The sequence below is a fragment of the Scyliorhinus torazame genome, chromosome 19, assembly GCF_047496885.1.
Source record: "Scyliorhinus torazame isolate Kashiwa2021f chromosome 19, sScyTor2.1, whole genome shotgun sequence".
Lineage (NCBI taxonomy): Eukaryota > Metazoa > Chordata > Chondrichthyes > Carcharhiniformes > Scyliorhinidae > Scyliorhinus > Scyliorhinus torazame.
The window spans coordinates 95,878,979-95,905,695 of NC_092725.1; the positions used below are offsets into that span (position 1 = coordinate 95,878,979).

Here is a 26,717-nt window from a genome sequence, read left to right on the forward strand (position 1 = left end):
AATCTCCCCCTGAAATTGAAACAGAAAATAGCCAACGCTGCTTCAGATTTAGCAGGCGTGGTATGGGAGTTACGTCAGGTGATAAAACTGGCCTTACTTGTCAGTTTACTCCCTCACCGCTGACATTAATTACCTTTCAGTAAAGCTTGCGTGCCTTCCTTGCATTTCATAGTTTTCCTGGTAAGCTGATGCCTGATAGTTGCTTTGGGCCTGAGCTTGAGCCTGGCACTCCTGTGTCTGAGCTTGCATCTCAGCCTGGATCTGAGTCTCAACCTGGGCCTCCACTGTCAGAACCTCCATTGGCGCTAGCTCCTGAGTCGCTACAGCGTTGTTGGCGGTAGACGAATGAGTCTGGTAGGATGTTTGGTTCCAGTTGGACCTGTTTACTATCTGGGCCTCCCTCCTTTGAGAAAAGCCATGGTAACTAGAAGTAATTCCCTCTGGCTGTTGATGCAGGGCCTGGGATTGGTTACTCTCATAGATCCTCGACATGCTTTGGCTGAGTCCCGGACGGAAGTTTATGACAGGGCTGGTTGGAAAACTGTCATCAAGAACACTCACGGAGGATTGGGGCTCCTGGCTCATGCTGACTACGTGCCTCTGGGAACTCTGAGAGGAAGCCCTGTTGACGAAAGTTGGCCGGGGAGTGACAACAACCTCAGGTTGAGTGTATCTCGCGTTACTGTGCAAAACACGCTTCGTGTTTCCCATCTGACTACCCAACCTTTTCTCAACATAGAGGCCACGTCGACCGTAGGACATGGTGAGGTCTCTCCCCACCATCCCTTTTCTCGAAAATCTTGATTCCAATTGCGGGCGACTGCGAGACAAAACCGGGCTGTTGTCCGGGGAAATCTCGATGCGGTGAGTTGGTTTTATCGTTTGGTTCTGCAGACCTTGGGACAAGAATCGACTGGTCCCTGAGGAAAACTGTGCAGCTCCATATCCTCCACTAATTGTGTAACTGGCAGGTTCTGGGGTCTGTTGAAAGATACAAGATAGTCAATTTAACAGCACAGAAAGCACAAGTAACAGGTCAACAAAAAATAACAAAGATACCTTCAGGTAAGGGAAAACCTCTTCAAGGGCAGTTACGGATGAACAATAAATATTGACCTTGCCAGTAAAGTTCACATGCTAAGAAAAAATAAAAAACACATCCAGAGATTCATTCCCCAATAACCTGAATCTTTCAGTTCCAAGTGGCTTTTATATTCCGACATATACCCCTTTACTGATCATGTGACACGGTGTTCCTCGATGCCAGTTCTGGATCGACCCCCCTTTCACCATTCTGGATCTAAACAGTCACTTGGTAGAAGAGAACTTGAACCTTGCTGAAAAGGGGGACATGTTGCTGAAGCTTTTCATCTTGCACCCATCAGGAAAAATGCAAGAATGCCAAATTTCAAACAATCACAATTTTAGATGTTGGTTGGTAGGCAAGTCAACTCTGATTGGCTGAGGCGTTGCCACGGAGAAAGCAATGGGGAAACTAAAGGTGCAAGGCTTGAACATATTCCTCGGGTGGCATTCTCCATGGGCCAACGTGGAAATTGTGAAAGGCGATTGGGTGGAGAATAGGTTCAGACAGCAAATCGTGGCGGGCACCGATTTGACGCTAAGTCGCAATTCTCCATCACCTCGACAGTGGCGTCAATGTGTTCCGGAATGATTTATGGTGAACACCGTTTGCATAGGGGGCCTGACCCTGTATTCTCTGGGGCCTCTGCGATTCGCCGCCTCCAATGGGCCGAGTTCCCGATTGCGCGGTTCACTTGTGTTTTTAAAAATCGTGAAACTGGCATTATGGCTGCTGAGGGAGAGAGAGGGGCACCAACATTGCCATAGTTTGCGGACAGTTGTGCCGCTGGCTGGGGGACTTCTGCCAGGGCCGGTGGGAGTAATGGGGGGTGGCTAGGAGGTGAGCTGTGGGTGGGGGTGGATGGGGAAGGAACACCATTGCCGCAGCCTGCAAGGCAGCCATGCAGCTGTGCACGCCGCTAACAGCCCACTGTGAACTTTGTGTCTCGAGTCATGTAGGTGTCCCCCCAGGGCACCTCACTCGGTGCCCTCTGGCCCCAGCTGACCCATCAGCTGTATGGGCGCACAACAGCACAACCAGTGCCATCATGTTGGCTGGGATGAATGTGTTTGGGGATTGTAATGTGTATATGCAGCTTGTCAACCTCCCAAGTGTTGGTCGTGGACCCAGCGAACCCCGCACTGTTTTTCATTGGGATCAATTGTGTTTCACGTGGCACTGGTGCTAGCCCCTCCACAGCAGCGGAATCGTTCCAGGTGAAGCACCAGTTTTGCTGTCGTGAAAGTCCACGAATTCTTCGTCTCAGAAACGGAGAATCTCGCCCCTCTTGTTTGCAGAGAACAGATCCCTGTGTATGAACATGTGTCACTTCTGTCACGTGTAAATGAATCATGTTATGAGCTTGGTTAATTATCTTAAATTGGTTGTTAGTACGGCATGGTAGTACAGTGGTTAGCATTGTTGCTTCACAGCACCAGGGTCGATTCCCAGCTTGGGCCACTGTCTAGTGCGGAGTCTGCATGATCTCCCCATGTCTGCGTGGGATTCCTCCGGGTGCTCTGGTTTCCGCCCACAAGTCACCAAAGACGTGCTGTTAGGTAATTTGGACATTCTAATTCTCCCTCTGTGTGCCTGAACAGACGCCGGAATGTGGAGACTAGAGGCTTTTCACAGTAACTTCATTGGTGTTAAATGTAAGACTACTTGTGACAATAAAGATTATTATTATAATTATTATTAGTGCACTCAGGGTTCTTCAACAAGTTCTGTCCAATCATGATCACATCTAACAGTAGACATTTTGTTTTGGTATCTGTGCCCCTTTGTCTTCATTGGCATTTTTGCGATTCAACTTATTGCTGAGGATTTTAACGCCATCCGTCATTGGAGAAGGGGCCAGTTGAAATGTAATGTGTGACTAACCCACTCCATTCTCATCCCGATTGAGCTGACTGCAATTTTCAAAGCAGAGAGGCATCCCCTGCCAATGGGAGAGGCCATCAATAGAAGCAAACTTATAAAAGTGACATGCCCAAACTAAAGGAGGCTGACTAACAGAACAAAAAGAAAAGGTAACAAAATCAGGGGAAAATTGTAGATATTTCTTTGATTGATAGCTAATGAATGTTGTTTCATCCGTAAATGCCCACAGGGTTAGTGCAGTGTTAAAACAAGTTGAATCAGTTTTCGGGTAGATAGACACAGAAAATGTGCACAGTGCACAGATTTTAGCAGCCCATTGTCAGAATATGAAGCAATCTGATACTACATTACAAACAAAATGTCCTTTCATTCATTAAAGACCAGGACTTGGTAAAAGACACCAAACACACTCTTAAAAGGCACAGCTCTGTGATTGAAATCTCACGGGCAGATTAACCCGAGCAGTTGACGGGGCCTGTGAAAATGGGGAGCGCACAGATAGCCCAAATAATCTGTGTACACCTAATTGCTGGATCAAACTCTTGTAGCATTTATGAATGCTTACAAAGACTGCATACAAGTTACACTACAGAAACAGGTCAGGTCCGTAGGTTTTGAGCTTCACATGATCCCCTCCCACCTTCCGTCACCTCACCCTGTGTTCATTTCTTTCCTTTGTTTATCTAGCTTCCCTTTAGCAAGATTCATGCTTTTCACTTTAACTACTCCCTGCAGTAACAAAATCCACTTTCTCACCACTCTCTGGGTGAAGGTGTTTTTCCTGAGTTCCCAATTAGACTTACCAGTGGCTGTCTTATATTGATGGCCCCTAGTTCTGGACACTCCCTCAAACATCTTTGTGATTATCTACCTGATCATCATTTTATACACCTCTTTCAGATGACCCCTCAGTCTTCTCCTTTCCAAAGAAGGCCAGCTTGTTGAATCCCTCCTGATACCTTATACCTCTCAATGCTGGTAGTATCTCTGGCAATCATCTTTGCATGTTCTCAAATGCCACTATATCCTTTTTATAATAAGACCATAACACATAGGGGCAGATGTAGGCCATTTTTCCCATCGGGTCTGCTCTGTCATTTAAAGAGATCACGACTGATTTGTTATGATTATTGTCAACTCCATTTTCCAGCCTTAACCCCATAACCCTTGATTCCCTTACTGGTTAAAATTCCATCTATCTCAGCCTTGTACTGGGGCAGCATGGTAGCATAGTGGTTAGCACAGTTGCTTCACAGCTCCAGGGTCCCAGACTCGATTCCCGGCTTGGGTCACTGTCTGTGCGGAGTCTGCACGTTCTCCCCACGTCTCTGTGGCTTTCCTCCGTATCTGATTAAATTGATACGCAATCAATACGCTTGACTCCACGTGGAGTCATATCGATTCAGCTCTAATCAGATAGAACTGTACCCAGCAGCGAAGTTACAGAAGTGACGGCTGCTGGGACGGCATTGGTTCTTATACCCCGCCTCTCAGGGCGGGGCTATGTACATTGCCCAATGGTAGACCCCGCGGTCTACCCAATGGTCATTCCTCTCTCTGGTACCGCAATACCTGGTATTACCACACTCCGGTTGCTCTGGTATCCTCCCACAGTCCAAAGGTGTGCAGGTTAGGTAGATTGGCCATGATAAATTGTCCTTAGTGTCCAAAAAGGTTAGGTGGGGTTTCTGGGTTACGGGAGTAGGGTGAAGGCGTGGGCTTACATAGGGTGCTCTTTTCAAGGGCCGGTGCAGACTCAATGGGCCGAATGGCCTCCTTCTGCACTGTAAATTCTATAATTCTAACATACTTAATGACCCAGTCTCTACAGCTCTCTGCGGTAAAGAATTCCATAGGTTCATTATCCTCTGAGAGAAAAAATTTCTCCTCATCTCTGTCTTAAATGGGTGACCCCTTACTCTGAGATTATGCCCTCTAGTCCTAGACTCTCCCACAAGGAGAAACAACCTCTCGGCATCTACCCTGTCAAACCCCCTGAGAATCCGATATGTCTCAATAAAGTGCCTTTCATTCTTCAAAACTTCAATGATTACAGGCCCAACCTACTCAACCTCTCCTCATAAGAAACTCCCTCCATAACCGGGATCAACCATGGGACAAAAACAGAAAGTACTGGACAGTCGCAGCAGGTCTGACAGCATCTGTGGAGAGAGAAGGGAGCTAACGTTTCGAGTCTGGATGACTCTTTGTCACAGCTCCTAGGGAATCTGATTTGGAAACCAGAACTGCTTACAGTGCTCGGTGTAATTAAGGATCCATCATAACTTCCTTACTTCCCAATTTCATCCCTCCATTCATGAACCACTCAGTACCTTGGATCAACGTGGCTTATATTCTCTCATGTTTAGAAGATGAAGAGCAATCTGGTTGAGTTGTTTAAAAGGCTAAAAGAATCTGACCGGACAGATACAAGATGTCCTGGATGGTGTCCTGGACTCACTATGCCCAATGTATTGTAAGAAAAAAACAGCTTTAAAGTAATCGAAAATGTAAAAGTTAACAGACCCCTGTGCTAGGAGAAACCCTGGTGTGCAATCTCCCTGATGGCTAGAGCCTAAAGCATCCTCTCTGCATCAGTGTTCACATCACATCCTCAAATGGGCAGTTTGGTAATTTAGTATATGGCCCATAAAGATTAATGCCTCAGACTCCTCTGATGTAACTGAGTAATCTAAGGAAAGTGGATGGAGGTGGGGAGGAATGATCAAGGACTGGCATCTTAAACAAATTGCTGAGAGAAAGAGACAGCAACACAAGAACAAAACAAGCAATTTGCATTTACATAGCACCTTAATGTAATAAAACATCCAAAGGCGCTACACAGGAGCAATTGGGCACTGGGTCACATACGGCGATATTAGGTCAGGTGATCAAAGGCTTGGGCAAAAAGGTACGTTTTAAGGAGCATCTTAAAGGAGGGAAGAGAGGGGGAGAAGTTTAAGAAGAGAGTTCGGACGATGATGACTGAAGGTGCGGCCGCTATTGTTGGAGCAATTAAAATCGGAGATGCTCAGGAAGCCAAATTCAGAGCCACATAGATATCTGAAGATTTTAGAGCTGGCTAAGGCTACAGTGTTAAGGACGGTCAAGATCATAGAGGGATTTGAATGTAACTAAGATGATGAGATTTGGGAGTAAAAAGAAAAGTGTCACTTGTAGATAGATATAAGACAGATGTCAGAGGTAGGTTCTTTACTCAGAGAGTAGTAAGGGCGTGGAATGCTCTGCCTGCAACAGTAGTGGACTCGCCAACACTAAGGACATTCAAATGGTCATTGGATAGACATATGGACAATAAGGGAATAGTGTAGATGGGCTTTAGAGTGGTTTCACAGGTCGGCGCAACATTGAGTGCCGAAGGGCCTGTACTGCGCTGTAATGTTCTATGTTCTATGTTCTAATTTACAACAGTGACTATTTCAAACCTTTTCAATGTCTATAAAGCTTTTTTGACAATGCTGAGGTCATAAAAGGTGTTATGTACCTGCAAGTTGTTTTCTTTCAGTCCTGTTATTTCAATAAGTGAACCAAATTAGGTTGCACAGGTTGCCATGGAAAGACTCAGAACCTGTGCTTGGTGTCCTGGACTCACTATGCCCAATGTATTGTAAGAAAAAAACAGCATTAAAGTAATCGAAAATGTAAAAGTTAACAGACCCCATATATTACCGGCAGCACTCGGAACACAGGAACAGGAGAAGGCCATTCAGCCCCTCAAAACTCTTCCATCATTTACAGAGATCATGGCTGATCTCTATCCTAACTCCATCCAGCTCCCTTGCCTCCACATCCCTTAAATCCTTGATTCATAAAGCAACTCTGATTCGAAATTCACTGGGCTATCATCTATTATTGTGGGAGAGAGTTCTACACTTCTCCCATCTTTTGCATGAAGAAGTGTTTCCTAATTTCACTCCTGAATGGGTGGCCTTGTGGCATTCCTACCTCAGGACCAGAAGCTCTGGGTTTAAGTCCAACGTCAGGACTTGTTGGCCACGGAAGGAGCATTCATAAACCGGTTCAATGGGCCAATAATCAGCTTGGGAATCCTCCCTCCAATGTTCCCCAAGGGGTAACAAACCATGTGGATGTGAAAATATGCTAAAAGAAAACTCCTTAATGCTCTGATTTTGAAGTTGTGTCCCTTTGTCCTAGACCAATGGAATAATTCTGTCTCAATGAATAACAAACATTCACCAGTGGCATACCTTGGTGTAACCATATTGTGGCTTTGACAGTGGCAGGGTGGGATATTCAAACCGAGAGGTTGTGATGCTGCTAAAGTAGTCAGGGGCACTGAGAGTCCGCTGCATCCGATCTAGAAATAAAATGGTACTGTTAGCAATTCCATCACAATATTACGCAGACCACACAACAGGTTGTAAGGTTTTGTAAGCTCTATAAACTACAATGCACCTGGCAAAACATTGTCCTAGAGTTGAAGCTTTGCAATGAGAGGAAGCAGCGATTTTATACACAATAACTCGACACTTCACTGGAGCAATCATCAGGCACAATTTAACAATGAGCCACTTGAGTAGCTAATAGGGCTGGTGACCAAAAGCTTCTCCAAAGAGGTGGCCAAAGGAGAGGGAGGTGGAGAGTCAGAAAGATTTAGGAAGGGAATTCTAGAGCCACCAATGGTGGAACAATGAAAATCAGAAATGAGCACGAGGTCAAAATTGGAGCAGCACAGAGATCTAGGAGGTTTGTAGGCTGGAGGAGATTAGAGGTTAGAGATGATCTAGGCCACAAAGGGTTCATACGGTTTCAATGTATTAATTGGAAGTTTACCCTGTGTACACTTCTTCTGGTACAAAACAAGGAAGTGGTTATTTAGTACAGTTTTCTGTAAGGATTTTCTCACTTGATAACATTTTGATTCAGAAGATTCTTGGTTCAAACCCTGCTCTGGCGGCTTCAACACAATCTAAGATTACATTTCGGTGCATTATTGAGGGAGCGCTGCACTGCCTGAGGTGCCATCCTTTGGAGAATTTTAAAGTGTCACTGTTGTAATGTAGGAAACATGGAAGCTAATTTGCAAGATCCCACAAACAGCAATGTGATAAATAGTCGGATCATTTGTTTTTAATGTTGATAGAGGGATAACTGTTGGTGAGGTTACCATAAGGACCCCCACTTGTCTTCGATATAATGCCATGAGATCTTTAACATCCACCTTCGATGGCTGGTGGGCCACTGAAATCTCAGCTTGAATGTTGTGCTCAACTTTCTGGCGTGAGACCTGAGCCCTCGCCCTTTTGACTAAATAGTTAACGCTCTACCCATACTGACACTATCGAGACGAGAGAAACACCAGGGGTGATCTCCAAATACAGGGTGGAGTCTGAACCTCACCCCACCAAAATCTGCTGGGATGGGGGAAGGAGGAATAAAGTTTACAAATAATTGCCAAATTGCTCAATTTTTTTCAGAGAAACTCGGAGAAAGAACCCAGCTCCGACATTCATACAGAAGCTGGCCCCTCCAAAATGCCGCTTAGTTTCACCTGCTAATATTGAAGACGCTGATGTGTAAAATAATTCAGGAAGAATTTAGGACAAATGTACCGAGAGTTCAGGCTGTGTGTTGCACTGTGGTATTCAGGGTCTTGGTTTGTTGTAAAACTAGAATCAGCAAGTGGATCAGTGTATGATAGAATAATCCAAAGTTGATCCTGGATGGAGCTGGTCTAATGAAGACACTCTACAACGGAATAACATGGCATGAAGTCTAGATGGAATGGGATTGATGATGGAATGATTACAATGCGACACTCAAATGCTAGCAATTAACATTCAGAACCCATTCAGCACAGCAGCGTGTCATAATGATTGCTATCAGCGATCATTTGGAGCTAATTTACCTCTGCTGTAAATGACAGGATTCCTGACTTGAAACAACATCATCATTCTTTAATCGTCGCTGATTCAAATCCTGGAACTCCCCTCCCTAAGAGCGTGATAGGTTTACCTACACCGCATGGACTGCAATGCTCAGGAAGGTGGGTAAGCACCATCTTCTCATGAGAGATGGGCAATAAATGCTGGTCTTGCCAGGGATACCCGCATGCCAAGGCTGGATACATTTAAAAAAAATTATATAGCGCCTTACATATCCCCAGCACACCCCAAAGTGCTTCACAGCTAAAGAAGTACTTTAGAAATGTAGTCACTGTTGTAATGTAGGAAACGCAGCAGGCAATTTTGACACAGCAAAATCTCACAAACAGCAACATGATAAATGATCAGATGATCCGTTTTAGTGATGTTGGTTAAGGGATAAATATTGGCTCGGGCACCCAGGGAGAAGAACACTACTCCTTTTTTAAAGTCTTTTTAAAATAATAATAATAATCTTTATTATTGTCGCACGTAGGCTTACATTAACACTGCAATGAAGTTACTGTGAAAATCTAGTCGCCACACTAAGCCGCCTGTTTGGGTACACTGAGGGAGAATTCAGAATGTCCAATTCACCTAACAAGCACGTCTTTCGGGCCTTGTGGGAGGAAACCAGAGCACCCGCAGGAAACCCACGCAGACACGGGGAGAACGTGCAGACGCCAGACAGTGATAAAGCCGGGAATCGAACCCGGGTCCCTGGCGCTGTGAAGCAACAGTGCTAACCACTGTGCTACCGTGCTACCCAAAAGAATTCAGTAAAGAATAAAGAACTCAAGAGAATTTTCTTTCCCCAAAATGTGCAGTGTGCTCCTTAGGGAGTGGATGGAGTAAACAGTATAGAGGTATTTAAGGGGAAGCTGGATAAACACACGAGGAAGTAAGGAATAGAAGGATTTTCTGATAGTGTGAGATGAAGAGGGGTTAGGAGGAGGCTTGTGTGGAGCATAAACACCGGCATGAACCAGTTGGGCGGAATGGCCTTTTCCCATGCCATAGACTCGATCAAACTTGGTGAAACAGTGACCATAAAACATTTTGCACTCAACTGAGAGGGCAGACTAGGGCCTTGATTTGATGTCACTTCTGAAAGATGGCAACTGTAATTCCCAGTGGTTAAAATCACCTTGTTTTTAAAATCAATGAAGTAAATCAGCATGAAGTCTGCCCAACAGTTTTATCCCAAGCCTTTGCTTGCAAACAAAACACAGCTGACTTATTTTGACAGCTTTGGTGTTGTCACCACATTCTCTAACAACAGCCGCCAGCAATACAGCACTGACCTTCAAGAATTTTTAACATAAGGGCAGCACGGTGGCACAGTGGTAGCACTGCAGTCTCACGGCGCCGAGGTCCCAGGTTCGATCCCGGCTCTGGGTCACTGTCCGTGTGGAGTTTGCACATTCTCCCCATGTTTGCGTGGGTTTCGCCACCACAACCCAAAGATGTGCAGGGTAGGTGGATTGAACACACTAAATTGCCCCTTAAATTGGAAAAAATGAATTGGGTACTCTAAATTTCAAAAAATAATTTTTAACATTATGCGGTAGATTGTCTTGTTCCTGATAGTGAGAAAAAACCGAGTCCTATCAGGAGCCTCCCATCAACATCTGTTCATTTAAATGAAAATTAAGTAGGCTCCAAAAGGCAACGTGCATTTATAAGGCACCGAGATGTGTTGGAACAGTTCAAGTTGCTTCACAGCACCATTATCAAATAAAACTCAGACACTGAACCAGGCAAGGAGCCTTTAGGGTAGATGTCCAAAATCTTGGTCAAGAGCTTGGCCACGAGGAAGTTGAGGTAGAGAGGTGGACAGAGGATTCCAGAACTTAAGGCCCAGGCAGCTAAAGGCACGGCCACCAATAGTGTCGCAATTAAAATCGTTGGCAATCTGGTGCTCCCAGGTGCTGGTAAAATGACCTCAGTAGGTGGGTTCCTCAGAGATATGTGTATATGTCTCACTTGTTCATGTATGTGTATATCTGTCTCATGTATGTGTCTTACCTGTTTATGAATAGATGTGTATCTCACCTGTTCATGTATGTGTGTATGTATCTCACCTGTCCAGTTGTACATGTGTATGTGTCCCACCTATTCATGTATATGTGTGTATGTATCTCACCTGTTCATGGATGTTTGTATGTATGTGTCTCACCTATTCATGTATATGTATATGTCTCACTTGTTCATGTATAGATGTGAATGTATCTTACCTGTTCACGTATATGTGTATGTATCTCACCTGTCCAGCTGTACATGTGTATGTGTCTCACCCGTTCATGTATACGTGTGTATGTCTCACCTGTTCATGTATATGTATATGTCTCACTTGTTCATGTATAGATGCGAATGTATCTTACCTGTTCACGTATGTGTATGTATCTCACCTGTCCAGCTGTACATGTGTATGTGTCTCACCCATTCATGTATACGTGTGTATGTGTCTCACCTATTCATGTATATGTATATGTCTCACTTGCTCATGTATAGATGTGAATGTATCTTACCTGTTCACGTATATGTGTATCTCACCTGTCCAGCTGTACATGTGTATGTGTCTCACCCGTTCATGTATACGTGTGTATGTGTCTCACCTGTTCATGTATACATGTGTATGTGTCTCACCTATTCACATATATGTGTGTAGGTATCTCATCTGTCCAGCTGTACATGTATATCTGTCTCACCTGTTCATGTATATGTGTATGTGAGTTTGTATCTCTCTTTTTAAAAATAAATTTAGAGTACCCAATTATCTTTTTCCAATTGAGGGGCAATTTAGCATGGTCAATTCTCCTACTCAGCACATCTTTGAGTTGTGGGGGTGAGATCCACACAGACACAGGAAGAATGTGCAAACTCCATCGGACAGTGACCTGGGGCCGGGACCGAACCCGGGTACTCAGCACCGTGAGGCAGCAATGCTAACCACCGTCCCACCATGCCACCCTGTGTTTGTATCTTACCTGTCAATGTATATGTGTGTACGTATCTCACCTGTCCAGGTGTACATATGTTTGTGTCTCACCTGTCCATGCATATGTGTGTATGTATCTCAACTATCCAGGTGTATGGGTCTCACCTGTCCTGGTGTATGTGTCTTACCTGTCCTGGTGTATGTATGTATGTGCCTCACCGTGCATGTATATGTGTGTATATGTCTCACCTGTGCATGTATATGTGCGTATGTATCGTACTTACCCGGGTGTATGTGTATATGTGTCTTACCTATCCCAGGTGTATGTGTGTATGTGTATCACCTATCCAGGTGTATGTGTGTATGTGTCTCACTTATCCAGGTATATGTGTGTATGTGTCTCACCTGTCCATGTATAGGTGTGTATGTATCTCACCTGTCCAGGTGTATGTATCTCACCTGTCCATGTATATGTGTGTACGAATCCCACCTGTCCATGAATATGTGTGTATGTATCTCACTTGTCCAGGTGTATGTGTGTATGTGTCTCATTTGTCCATGTATATGTGTGTATTTATCTCACCTGTCCAGGTGTATGTATCTCACCTGTCCATGTATATGTGTGTACGAATCTCACCTGTCCATGAATATGTGTGTATGTATCTCACTTGTCCAGGTGTATGTGTGTATGTGTCTCACCAGTCCAGGTATATGTGTGTATGTATCTCACCTGTCCAGGTGTATGTATCTCACCTGTCCGTGTATATGTGTATATGTGTCTCCACTGGCAAGGTGTATGTGTGTATGTATCTCACCTGTCGAGTGTTTCCTGCTCTTCCGGGACATACTGAGACTGACTTGCTGCCGGAGTCGGAAGCTTTTCTCATCCTGTTGGAGGCGGGACAGTTTGAGTCTCTCCTCGGAAGGAACAGCGAGACTGGAGTCCCGGTCAGACAGCGGCGTCTGGCTCAGCACCGTGCGGATAAAAGTGTCCGGGCTCATTGCCATTGCGGAATCTTTGCAGAGAGGAAAGGCGAGTCGGTGTGAAGAGCTGGATTCGAGTTTGTGCTGCCTGTGTCCCCACGCCCACAGATGTCATTCCAGAGGAAAGGTGTGTCTATGGACCAGACAGAGCCGCCCCCAACAAATACAATCCAGATTGCAACCCTCCCATTGGAAACTTCCTCATTTGCAAACTCACAGCCTCACATGCAAATACTTCCTTTCACTTTAACTAGGATCCTGCTGTTTTATGTGGAATCTATCATTGCAATCTTACATCTGCACCCATTGTCTTAAAGGACAGTGGAAGCCGATTCAATAATCATTTTGAGAGGAGAATTGGATACAGAATTGAAGGGGCAAAAGACTTGCCGGACTAAGAGTAAAGAGGAGGGGGCGTTGGGGAGCAAGCTGATTGCGTCACATTTTCAAGGAGCTGGCACAGACAGGAGGGGCCAAACGGCCTCCTTCTATGAGCAAGGTTGGATACCCCACTGACCTGGGTCAAAATCCTGGATCCTCCTCCCTAACAGCACTGTGGGTATACCTACATCACAGGGACTGCAGTGGTTCAAGAGGGCAGCTCACCACCACCTTCTCAAGGGCAACTAGGGGCGAGCAACAATTGCTGTCGAAAGAATTTTAAACAGTACTCCCGCTACTTGTTTTGCAAGCCTGCCCCAATGTATGTGGAGACAATGTGCTGGAGTAATCCAGAGAGAGACACAAAAGACTCAGGGGAAACTCACATTGATTGTTGAGTGCGTAAATAAGCAGGGCCTTTAGACCTAGATTTGCGGTGTCTACAATTACAGTGTGGAATACAGGAATGTAAACATACATTTAGGGTGATAACAGATTTTTAAAAAAATATTTCCAGAGTGCTCCTGGCAAGATTGTCATCTAACTACAATAATCTCTCCGGTGACTGAGGAATTGAACCTGACAAGGGGGCTGGGTTTGCAAATGGGCAACAGGTTAAAAGGGTTGTAATTGGCAGTGTGTCAAGAAGGCGACAACGCCATGCCAAAAATGGGCAAGACAGGATAATGAGCAACGAATAATCTTTCGCAGATAAGCAAAACAGAAATGTCACACTTCAAATGAATCTTAAAGAACAAAAGTAAATCCACTTTTGCAACGGCACATAGGACGGAAACGATACTGTGCCTGCGTTAAAAAGTCACTGACACTGCTGCAAATTCCGGGTTCCCTGTGCTCAGTCCTCTGTCAGCTGATTGGTAATTTACAATCCAACTCCACAGAGTAGACCGGGAGAAACTGTTCCCACTCGCAAAAGGCTCAAGAACGAGAGGGTACGGGTTTAAAGTGATTTGCGAAAGAAACAAATGTGATGTGAGAAAAAAACTTTCCCACACAACGGGTGGTTCAGGCCTGGAACGCACTGTCTGGAAGTGTGGTGAAGGCATTTTAAAAACAATGTGCAGGGGTACGGGGAAAAGGAAGCGGAATTGCACAAAGTCGTGATGCTCGCTTGGTGCAGATACGATGGGCCAAATGGCCTCCTTCTGTCCCGTAACAATTTGGTGATTCGGTGAGGTGTCTGATGAAAGTACATTGAGGTTAACTCTGCTTCTCTCTCCACAGGTGCTGCCTGTAAAGGGTTAACATCAGAAGCAGATACAATGCTGATGTAATAATGACGTCAAATCACATGACTGAGAAGTCAGACCTTGTGTTGAAGTCCAATTGTGTAAATACTGTAAATAAACTGTTATGGCTAAAGAGAATACTGACCCGGGCAGCATATGTGGGAGACTCTGCAGCCCCCACATCCTCTCTAAACTCTACCACGCAACAAAATACCAGCTGATCTTCACTGCCATATCTGGTTGGATAACATAAAACATTGCTCTCATCTGCTCAAACTGTTCACTGTTCCAGGATCATCTTGGGATGCAAAGCTAACTCAAGGCTTCTTCTCCCTACTGCACATTGTTCCCTTAAACCCCTCTCCCCGTCCCCTCCACTTTCACCTTCCATTAAGTGCGACTTCTTTGTAACTAAGATCGAGACAATCTGATCAGATGCCTCTGTTGTTTTTCACCCTTCCCCTTGGGCACTGGGTCAAATTTCCCCTAATCCATACATAAATATTCATATTTGTTCCTAGATAAGACAAGGTTACTTTAAGAGTCCGATCACGTAACATATTGATGACATCAACAGCCATTTGAACCCAGGTCCCCTGACTAATACCCTGGGTCTCTGCATAGCTAGTCCAGTGACAATACCACTATACCACTGACCCCCCTCTTTCTCTAATGCTCCTCTCTGCCTGAGCCCTGAACTCACATCTTTCCTTAGTTTTTTTCTTATCTCCCGTCAAGCCCTCTCTGAACTCACCTCCTGCCCTCTCGATCCTATTCCCAGTAAACTGCTGAGCACCCAACTTCCCCTCCCTCATGTGAGCTGATATTGTTGCCGTTCTCTCACTTCAGGTGTTGTCTCACCTTCAAATCTATTGTCATCACCGCTCTCAAAAAGAATCCCTTGACCCCAACATCCTTGTAAACGGTTGCCCCTTTCCAGCCCCACTTTCCTCCCCCAAGTCCCTGAATAACCTGTGAGTATCCCTCTCTCCAGTTGCACCGTCTGGACCTGTAAAGACTTAATTTGCTGCAAAGACTCGCATTCAAAGTATCATCTTGCATCATTGACTTTGTCTAGATATGTGTTTGAGGAACCCACCTCTTCATTCACCTGAGGAAGGATCTGCACTCCGAAAGCTAGTGATTTGAAACAAACTTGTTGGACTTTAACCTGGTGTTGTAAGACTTCTTACTATGCCCACCCCAGTCCAATGCCAGCATCTCCACATCTTGAATATGTTGTTGCCTCCTAAATCCATCTTTTCCAAAAATCATGTTTGAATCCCACCAAATAGGTCCCCCCTTGTCCCCGCCACAGTACCAAAATGGCTCTTACCAAATACATAAGTGGCATCCAATTTGCCTGTAACAAAGATAAACTTTCCCTCCTCATCCTTCCAGTTCTGCCAGCAGACTATGACAACATCCTCCTCCAACGCCTTTCCATTGTTACCCAGCTGGGTGGGACAGCACACACCTGCTTCTATTCTTATCCATCTCATCATAGCCAGAGAATCACCTGCAATGATTGCTGTTCCTGATCCCGCATCATGACCTCTGGTGTCTCTCAAGGATCTGTACTTGAGCTGGTTTAGCTCAGTGGGCTAGACAGCTGGTTTGTAATGCAGAATAAGGCCAGCAGTGTGGGTTCAAATCCCGTACCTGCTGAGAATTCTGAATTCTCTACCCGAACAGGCGCCGGAATGTGGTGACTCGGGCCTTTTCACAGTAACTTCATTGCAGTGTTAATGTAAGCCTACTTGTGACAATAAAACATGATTATTATTACTTGTCCCTTCTATTTCTCGCAGAGTGACATTTTTCTTCTTTATTCTTTCACGGGCTATGGGCATTACTGTCCCTTGCAGCAGTCAAAAATCAACCCCCTTGCTGTGGCTCTGGTCTCCTCCACTGTTATCAGAGTGCTTATTCGATATCTGGTACTGGATGAGTAGAAATTTCCTCCAATAAAATATTGGGAAGATTGAAGCCATTCATTGTCTTCAGTCCCCACTCCATACTCCTTTTCCTGGCTACCAACTCCATGCCTCTCCCTGGGAACTGTCTGAAGCTGAGCAAGACTGTTTCCAATATTCGTGTCACGTTTGACCCCAAAATAAGATTCTGGCCGCATTACCACAACATCACTAAGACTGCCAGTTTCCACCTCCGTAATATCACCCGACTTCACCCCTGTTTTAGCTCATCTGCTACAGAATCTTTCATCCATGTTTTTGTTACTTCTCAACATGACTATTACAATGGACTCCTGGTTGGCCACCCACATTCTAATCTTCATAACCTTGAGGTCATCCAAAGCTTTGCTGCCCATGCCCTAACTCACTCTAAGTCCTGTTTACCCATCACCCTGTGCTCACTGACTTACATTGATTCTCAATCATGCAACACCCCAATTTTGATATACTCATCGTTGTTCATAAATCCCTCGTCCCTCTCTATCTCTGTAATCCCCTCCAGCCCTACAATACTCCAAACACTCCTCCAATTCTGACCTTTAGAGGAACCTTGATTTTAATTGCTCATTATTTACTGGCTGCATCTTCTGTTGCTCAGACCTTATGCTCTGGAATCCGCTCCCTAACTCTCACCATCTATCTCTATCTCCATCCTTCACTTTATTTCAGACACTCTTGAGAACCTATCTCCTTGACCAAAACTTTGACCAACTGCCCGAAAGTCGCCACATGCACCTCGGTGACATATTTGCTTGGGACCTCTTATTACGTAAAGATGCGATGTAAATGCACCTGACTGCTGTTGCGTATTTCCAGCATTTTCTGTTTTCACATGGTTTTACATCATGTGCAATTTTAGAAAGTGATTTCTTTATTCAAACTCAGTATCCTCTGAGTTCTCAACAAAATTCTCCAGTACTACAACCATCCCACACCTCTGGAATCCTTTAACTGTGTTCTCTTGAGCTCCCAAGATTTTAATTGTTTCACCCTTGGTGGCTGTACCTTCCATTACCTGGGCCTAAGCTCTGGAATTCCCTCTTTAAACCTCCATGCCTCTCGATCTCACTTGCCTCGTAAGCAGATCCTAAAGCCAATCTCATTGACCAAGCTTTTGGTCATTTGACCTCCTATACCCTTATGTGACTCGGTGTTATATTTTGTTTGAAAATTTGTCCTTGTGTCTTAGTACATTGAAAGTGCTGCAGAAATACAGGTTATTGTTTTCAGAGATCATGAGGAGCGCTGGTGATAGGATAGATTTACATAAAGACTTTGCTCCTGAACAGGAAGAGTTACTGTGTTCCTGTAAGTGTCATGTGTCATGTGAGCAGCAGGGGAAACCAATCTCCGTTTACATAAAAATAACAATTTCCATTAGTGTTAGTACCTTTAGTGTAGTAAAATAGCCAAAGTTGTGTCACAAGAACATTAACATAGCAAACAAGATTTGAACCTGAGTCACATAAATGGAAATATTAGGACAGATGACCAAAATCTTGCTGAAGTAAGTATGTTTTAAGGAGCAATTTAATGGAGGTGAGAAATGGTTAGAGAGGATGAGAGAAGGAACTCCAGAGTTTAGTGCCTTCGCAGCTGACGGTATGGCCACAAATGGGTTGGCAAAGGAAGTTGGAGATGGGTGAGAGACTGGAATTCGTGGAGCGCAGATACCGCAGAGAGTTTTGGAGCTGGAGAAGGTCACGGAGAAAGGGAGAGCTGAGGCCATGGAGAATGGGAGTTATGTACAGGCCTCCTAACAGTGGTCAGGACCAGGGGCACAAAATGCACCACGAAATAGAAAGTGCATGTCAGAAAGGCAAGGTCACAGTGATCATGGGGGACTTCAATATGCAGGTGGATTGGGTAAATAATGCTGCCAGTGGACCCAAGGAAAGGGAATTCATTGAATGTTTACAGGAGGGCTTTTTGGAACAGCTTGTGATGGAGCCCACGAGGGGACAGGCCATTCTGGACTTACAAAGAACAAAGAACAAAGAAATGTACAGCACAGGAACAGGCCCTTCGGCCCTCCAAGCCCGTGCCGACCATGCTGCCCGACTAAACTACAATCTTCAACACTTCCTGGGTCCATATCCCTCTATTCCCATCCTATTCATGTACTTGTCAAGATGCCCCTTAAATGTCACTATCGTCCCTGCTTCCACCACCTCCTCCGGTAGCGAGTTCCAGGCACCCACTACCCTCTGCGTAAAAAACTTGCCTCGTACATCTACTCTAAACCTTGCCCCTCTCACCTTAAACCTATGCCCCCTAGTAATTGACCCCTCTAACCTGGGGAAAAGCCTCTGACTATCCACTCTGTCTATGCCCCTCATAATTTTGTAGACCTCTATCAGGTCTCCCCTCAACCTCCTTTGTTCCAGTGAGAACAAACCGAGTTTATTCAACCGCTCCTCATAGCTAATGCCCTCCATACCAGGCAACATTCTGGTAAATCTCTTCTGCACCCTCTCTAAAGCCTCCACATCCTTCTGGTAGTGTGGCGACCAGAATTGAACACTATACTCCAAGTGTGGCCTAACTAAGGTTCTATACAGCTGCAACATGACTTGCCAATTCTTATACTCAATGCCCCGGCCAATGAAGGCAAGCATGCCGTATGCCTTCTTGACTACCTTCTCCACATGTGTTGCCCCTTTCAGTGACCTGTGGACCTGTACTCCTAGATCTCTTTGACTTTCAATACTCTTGAGGGTTCTACCATTCACTGTATATTCCCTACCTGCATTAGACCTTCCAAAATGCATTACCTCACATTTGTCCGGATTAAACTCCATCTGCCATCTCTCTGCCCAAGTCTCCAAACAATCTAAATCCTGCTGTATCCTCTGACAGTCCTCATCACTATCCGCAATTCCACCAACCTTTGTGTCGTCTGCAAACTTACTAATCAGATCAGTTACATTTTCCTCCAAATCATTTATATAATCTACAAAGAGCAAAGGTCCCAGCACTGATTCCTGTGGAACACCACTGGTCACAGCCCTCCAATTAGAAAAGCATCCTTCCATTGCTACTCTCTGCCTTCTATGACCTAGCCAGTTCTGTATCCACCTTGCCAGCTCACCCCTGATCCCGTGTGACTTCACCTTTTGTACTAGTCTACCATGAGGGACCTTGTCAAAGGCCTTACTGAAGTCCATATAGACAACATCCACTGCCCTACCTGCAGCAATCATCTTACTGACCTCCTCGAAAAACTCTATCAAGTTAGTGAGACACGACCTCCCCTTCACAAAACCATGCTGCCTCTCACTAATACGTCCATTTGCTTCCAAATGGGAGTAGATCCTGCCTCGAAGAATTCTCTCCAGTAATTTCCCTACCACTGAAGTAAGGCTCACCGGCCTGTAGTTCCCTGGATTATCCTTGCTACCCTTCTTAAACAGAGGAACAACATTGGCTATTCTCCAGTCCTCCGGGACATCCCCTGAAGACAGTAAGGATCCAAAGATTTCTGTCAAGGCCTCAGCAATTTCCTCTCCAGCCTCCTTCAGTATTCTGGGGTAGATCCCATCAGGCCCTGGGACTTATCTACCTTAATATTTTTTAAGACACCCAACACCTCGTCTTTTTGGATCTCAATGTGACCCAGGCTATCTACACACCCTTCTCCAGACTCAACATCTACCAATTTCTTCTCTTTGGTGAATACTGATGCAAAGTATTCATTTAATACCTCGCCCATTTCCTCTGGCTCCACACATAGATTCCCTTGCCTATCCTTCAGTGGGCCAACCCTTTCCCTGGCTACCCTCTTGCTTTTTATGTACGTGTAAAAAGCCTTGGGATTTTCCTTAACCCTATTTGCCAATGACTTTTCGTGACCCCTTCTAGCCCTCCTGGCTCCTTGCTTAAGTTCCTTCCTACTTTCCTTATATTCCACGCAGGCTTCGTCTGTTCCCAGCCTTTTAGCCCTGACAAATGCCTCCTTTTTCTTTTTGACAAGGCCTACAATATCTCTCGTTATCCAAGGTTCCCGAAAATTGCCGTATTTATTCTTCTTCCTCACAGGAACATGCCGGTCCTGAATTCCTTTCAACTGACACTTGAAAGCCTCCCACATGTCAGATGTTGATTTGCCCTCAAACATCCGCCCCCAATCTATGTTCTTCAGTTCCCGACTTAGTGTTATGTAATGAGCCAGACTTGATTAAAGATCTTAAAGTAAGGGAACACTTAGGAGGCAGTGATCATAATATGGTAGAATTCAATCTCCAATTTGAAAGAAAGAAGGTAGAATCAGATGTAAAGGTGTTACAGTTAAATAAAGGTAACTACAGGGGCATGAGGGAGGAACTGACGAAAATCGACTGGAGCAGAGACTAGTGGGAAAGACAGTAGAACAGCAATGGCAGGAGTTTCTGGGAGTAATTGAGGACACAGTACAGAGGTTCATCCCAAAGAAAAGAAAGGTTATCAGAGGGGAGATTAGGCAGCCATGGCTGACAAAGGAAGTTAGGGAATGCATCAAAGCAAAAGAGAAAGCCTATAATGTGGCAAAGTGTAGTGGGAAGTCAGAAGATTGGGAAGGCTACAAAAACAAACAGAGGATAACAAAGAAAGAAATAAGGAAAGAGAGGATCAATTATGAAGGTAGGCTAGCCAGTAACATTAGGAATAATAGTAACAGTTTCTTTAAATACATTAAAAACAAACGGGAGGCAAAAGTAGACATTGGGCCGCTCCAAAATGACGCTGGTAATCTAGAGATGGGAGACAAGGAAATAGCTGAGGAACTAAATAAGTACTTTGCGCCAGTCTTCACAGTAGAAGACATGAGTAATATCCCAACAATTCAGGAGAGTCAGGGGGCAGAGTTGAATATGGTAGCCATCACAAAGGAGAAAGTGCTAGAGAAACTAAGATGTCTAAAAATTGATAAATCCCCGGGCCCAGATGGGCTACATCCTAGAGTTCTAAAGGAGATAGCTGAAGAAATAGTGGAGGCGTTAGTTATGATCTTTCAAAAGTCACCGGAGTCAGGGTAAGTCCTAGAGGATTCTTCTCCTTTGCAAACCTACAATACTGCCACTGGGTAGTCGCTGCCCAGAGAGTGAGAGGATGGATAAGGAAACCAAGCATGGAATGGGTGAGCATGGAGGAGTCCTCCTGTACAGGAATGACCCTCCGAGCCCTCTCCTCAACATCCTCCCATCCCCGCTGGCAAACCTTTCAACCAGCCCAGTGGTAGTCGCAACACTAAGAACCTGGAACCAGATGAGAGCATTTTGGTCTAATTGAGGTGTCCGTCATAGTCCCCATCTGTGGCAACCACAAGTTGCCACCAGCCATGCTAGATGCCACATTTAAGAGGTGGAGACAGGACGGGGGGGCACTAGCGATTAGGGACTTTAACACAGGGGACAGACTTGCGACGTTAGAAGAGCTGACGGTGAGACTGCAAACACGGAACGGACAGGAACTCCGACATTTGCAAATCAAAAACATTCTCCTCAAGGAGATGACGAGGTACCCTAGGGCCCTGAGAGGCACAATGTTGGAGGAGCTCCTGGGCGCGGACAGTATAGAAAAGGGGAACTGTGGGGACATATACGGATGAATTTTAGAAAGGCCACGCTCCCCACTGGACGGATCAAGGAAGAAATGGAAGGAAGAGTCAGGGACGGAAGTAGGGTGAGGACTTTGGAACAAAGCATTAACCAGGGCCAATTCCACCTCCTCCTGCTCAAGGCTATGACTCATGTAGCTAAAGGTGGCGCACAGAGCACAATTGAGCCAAATGAACAGGTTTTTCCCAGAAGTGGGGGACAAATGTGTCTTTTGGGTCTGCCCCAGGCTTGTCGGGTTCTGGACAGCCTTCTTCGAGGTGATGTCCAGGGTTGTGGAGTAGAGGGTGCAGCCGTGGCCAAGACTGGCAGTCTTCGGGGTATCGGACCAACCAGAGCTTCATATAGAGAAGAGGGCCGAAGCCCTTGCTTTGGCATCCCTAATTGCCCGCTGGATAATCCTGCTCGGCTGGTGATCAGCAGCATCACCCACAGCTGCAGACTGGCTGGCAAACCTGTCGGAATTTCTTCACCTGGAGAAGATCAAATACACTACCTGAGGGTTGGAAGAGGCTTCCACAATGCGTGGGGGGCATTCATCAGTCTGCTCCAAGACTTATTCGAAGCCAAGATGGAAAGAATGGGGGGAGGGGGGCGGGAGTGACGCACGGGAACCACCGGGGCCACAGAAAGCAGACCGGAACAATGGGGGGCGGGAGGAGGGCACCAGCGGGAAGAGAACCAAGTAAACGGCAAAGGAGAACCCAGGGAGAGACCGACACGAGTCCAGGGGGCCCTTCACAACGCTGTAAGAGCAAACCAAACACCAGAACAAACCATCTACGGTGAAAGGAAGCGCCCTGGATAGGACCCGGAGGCATCAGAAAAGGGGAAGTGGGGAGGAGCGGGGGGAGGGGTGTTAATGGGGAGTGGAGGGAGGTACCGAAAAGGAACAATGTGTAAATTATAACCGTTTCATCCATTTCTCGTACAGTGTGAAAATGCAAACTTCAATAAAACTATTTAAACATTTTTTGTACCTACCTTCTCCCTCTGGAGCATTGGCACACAATGGCCACTTCCTCCCTCGACATTATGACTTTGTTATTCGCTGTGCCAATGCAGATGAAGCGCCCACAGCAGAAATATAGAAAAAAAAATAGAAGCAAAGAAAATAGGAGCAGGAGGAGGCCATTTGGCCCTTCGAGCCTGCTCTGCCAGTCATTATCATCATGGCTGATCATCCAAATCAATAGCCTGTTTCCGCCTTCCCCAATATCCGTTGATTCCTTTCATCCCAGGAGCTATATCTAACACTGTCTTGAAAATATACAGGGCGAATTCTCCGATTCTTCCGCCCCGCCCGCTGCAAATTGGGCAAGGGCGCGACGCGGTCAATGGAAAAATCCATTGACCTCGGGCGGGATTATCCGGTCTCCAGGTGGGCGCGGCCGGAGAATCCCACCCTAAGTATTGATGACAGTGCAGAATTCATGGAGTTCCGCAACAGCAATACTGGCACCGCACCTGGACTAATTCAGCGACTGTTAAGGGGCTAGCAGCCGCGTCACATGGAATACAATCGATTCCAATGAGAACCGGTGTGAGATTCGCCAGATTCACGATTGACACTCAGGAGGCTGACAAGCTGCAGCCGCATATACGCACTTCCCACAGACCATCCCAGCCAACAAGACTGCAGCAATACGCACGTTCCCACGATTCACCAATGCTGAACTGGAGACCCTCCTGGATGTGGTGGAGGAGAGGCGGATGACCCTGCACCCCGGCCTGGGAGGAGACTGCCAGCTGCTGCCATTCGCCGCGCCTGGGCGCAGGTGGCAGAGGCAGTCAGCGCCGTGGGCCACACCATCTGGAACAGCCAGCAGTGCTGAAAAAAACTCTACCACCTCCTCAGGGTGGCCAGTGTGAGTAGACAGCACTGTGCCCCTGGCACCAACTACCTTCCCACACACCCGTAACCCCACCCCCCCCCAACCCAGAGGGCGGCAGAACCCCCACCCTGCACCACATGCCGGCACCCATACCGGTTGCCATGGCCGGGTGCCCTGGCCACTGAGGGCACAAACTACCCACCCCCTGGGCTGCTGTCTAACACAGTCGTTTCCCAATCCTCAGGAGAAAGCCACCCACAAACGCTGGGACCGGGTGAAGACAGGAGGGGAACTTCCGGACCTGTGGCCCCTAACCGTGGCGGACGTGGTCGGCGGCACGGAGGAAAGGGAGGTTGCCAAGGGGGAAATTGGCCATGGACGAGGAAGAAAGCCCCCGCTTAGTTGCGGTTCCCCATGACACATGTGTCAACCACCCCTCCCCCATACACCACCCCCACAACTCCCACCCTCACCACTCCCCACCCACAAGCTCCCCCCCACCACACCCCGGCACACGGTCTAATCATTTTATTGTATCTTGCAGAAGCTACTGGAGATGGGGCAGGTCAATCTGGTATCCCCCGCCACCCCCACCCCCCAGATGGTGAACCTGGAGGCAATCAGAACATTGGCCCTTGTGCACATGGCGTGCGGCCTCCCTAGCCTGCCTGGGCCCCATCCTGGCCCTCCTCCGCATCTTCCTCGTTGGACGGGGCCTGGTGTTCCTCCTCCTCCTCCTCCAACACTTCGCCCCTCTGTTGCGTGATGTTGTGGAGGACGCAGCAGGCCAACAGGATGGGGCAATACTCTCAGCATCATACTGGAGGGTACATCAGGAGTGGTCCAGGCACCTGAATCGCATCATCAGGAGGCCCAAGAATCTCTCAATGATGCTTCTGATTACTGTATGGCCGTCGTTGTAGTGGGCCTCCGCGTCGGTCTGTGGCCTCCGGATAGCCGTCATCAGCCACGACCTCAGCGGATAAGTCCCGTCGCCCTGGGGACAATCTCCCAGCCGGGGGGGGGGGGGGGGGGGGCGGGGGCATCTCAAACATGTCAGGAATCGTTGAGTGTGCCAAGATGAAGGCGCCATGCACAGTGCCCGGGTATCAGGCGCAGACGTGCATGATGCGCAGCTGATGGGCACAAATCAGCTGCACATTCATCAAGTGGAACCCCTTTTGGTTTGTGTAGAGCGACTTGTTATCCGCAGGTGCTCATAGGGGGACATGCATCCCATCGATCACTGCCTGGACCTGGGGCACCCCGTTGATGGTGGCGAATCCCACTTCCTGGGCATCCTGGTGGGCTCAGTCCACATTGAAATAGATGTTTTGAGCCGCCTGGGCATATAGGGCCTCCATGACAGCGAGGATGCACCTGTGCACCGAGGTCTGCGAGATCCCGGACAGGTCCCCACTCGCCGCCTGGAAGGACCACGTCACGTAAAATTTCAGGACGACCGTCATGGGGAGCGGGTGTCCTCATCCGTACTTCCGCGGTGCCAGGTGTGCCATGATCTGGCAGAAATGTCGCACTGTCTCTCTGCTCAGCCGGAGTCGCCGACAGCATATGCCCCGTCCGGCAGGTCCTCGAATGACAGATGCTGCCTGTGCACACGAGGCCTCATGCGGCGCCTCCTTGACTCCTCGTCCTCCTCGGCTGGCTCTCCATCCTGAGCGGCTGCCTGCTGTCCCTCTATGGCACACTCCATTGGTGCCCGCTCCGCCGCTGCAGCTTCATCCTCGTCGAGCAGCCCCAGCTTGTCCAATCGCAAGGCATCCCCCAGGGCTTTGGCGACCATTGTTGGTTGAGTTCCAATATGCATTGTTAGCACTTGCTGATAATCCAGAACAATAATTACACTAATAACCAATTCAACCAGTCTATCTTATAACATGGCTCACTTATCAAAGTGACAGACACACATTCATTATGGTTCCTCCCCATGCTCATCCACCACCCCATCCTGGTCTGCCACCTCCTCAGCTGAGGACGTATGTCCCTCCTCCTCCTTTACTGTTCCTGCTGTTGTGGAAGGCATAGCACAAAATGGCAGACCCCCTGGGGGGTGGACTGCCAGAGTGGTTGAGGCATCAGAACCGCATTTTTAATAGACCGATGCCCCGTTCAATGACAGCCTGGGTGGCAACATGGGCCTCATTATATTGGGTCTCCGATTGGTCTCAGGCCTCTGCACTGGCATCATCAGCAAGGACCTCAGTGGGTCAAGCAGTCAACCAGTCATCCTGGGCTGGTCCTCAAAGACACTGGGAATCTCCAGGACGTAGCTGTCATGCACACTCCCTGGGAGGCATGCACACACGTGCATGATCCGGATACAGTGGTCGCAAAGAGTTGAACATTCAGGGAATGGAATTCCTCCTGTTACTGAAGTGCACTCCCTGATACCCCAGCGTGCACAAGGTGGCAGGCATGCCATCAATTGCATCCTGGACCTGGGGCATTCCAGCGAAGGCAGGGAATCCTGCAGCCCAAGCATCTTGGTTGGCCTGGTCCAACTCAAAGTTGATATAGTGATGGATACACATGTGGGCTGTAGCTTGTGATATGCGCATAAGCCCCTACTCGAGCCCTGGAATGAACAGATTGCATAAAGGTTCAGGGCTGTGGTAACCTTCACGGCCACCGGGAGTGAGTGTCCTCCTCTACGGGGTGCCATGTCTGCTAGGAGTTCCCTGTGGCACATGCTGTCCATCATCTTCTCGAAAGACCAACAACGCCTGTACACGTTGGGCCATCGCTGAAGTAACCCCCCCCCAGAGTTCCTCCTTGGCCTGATGGATCTTCAGGGTGTTGGGTGACCCCCTGCACATGGGGTACCACCTCCAGTCTGCACCGACCCTGATGCCTTCTCCTGC

At 47.0% G+C, this 26,717-nt stretch overlaps 1 protein-coding gene across 1 annotated transcript in view; it reads right to left on the minus strand.

Annotated features, from left to right (window-relative positions):
• The window catches only part of pkp2 (plakophilin 2), a 70,572-nt gene extending 57,667 nt beyond the window's left edge, over window positions 1-12,905 (minus strand). Inside the window, exons 1-3 of the mRNA XM_072484853.1 lie at window positions 12,631-12,905; window positions 7,198-7,307; window positions 134-981 (exon numbers count right to left, since the gene is read on the minus strand). Of these exons, the coding sequence (XP_072340954.1) occupies window positions 134-981; window positions 7,198-7,307; window positions 12,631-12,823 (1,151 nt within the window). The 5' untranslated portion in view covers window positions 12,824-12,905. The remainder of the gene's footprint in view (window positions 1-133; window positions 982-7,197; window positions 7,308-12,630) is intronic.
• Window positions 12,906-26,717: the final 13,812 nt, after the last annotated feature.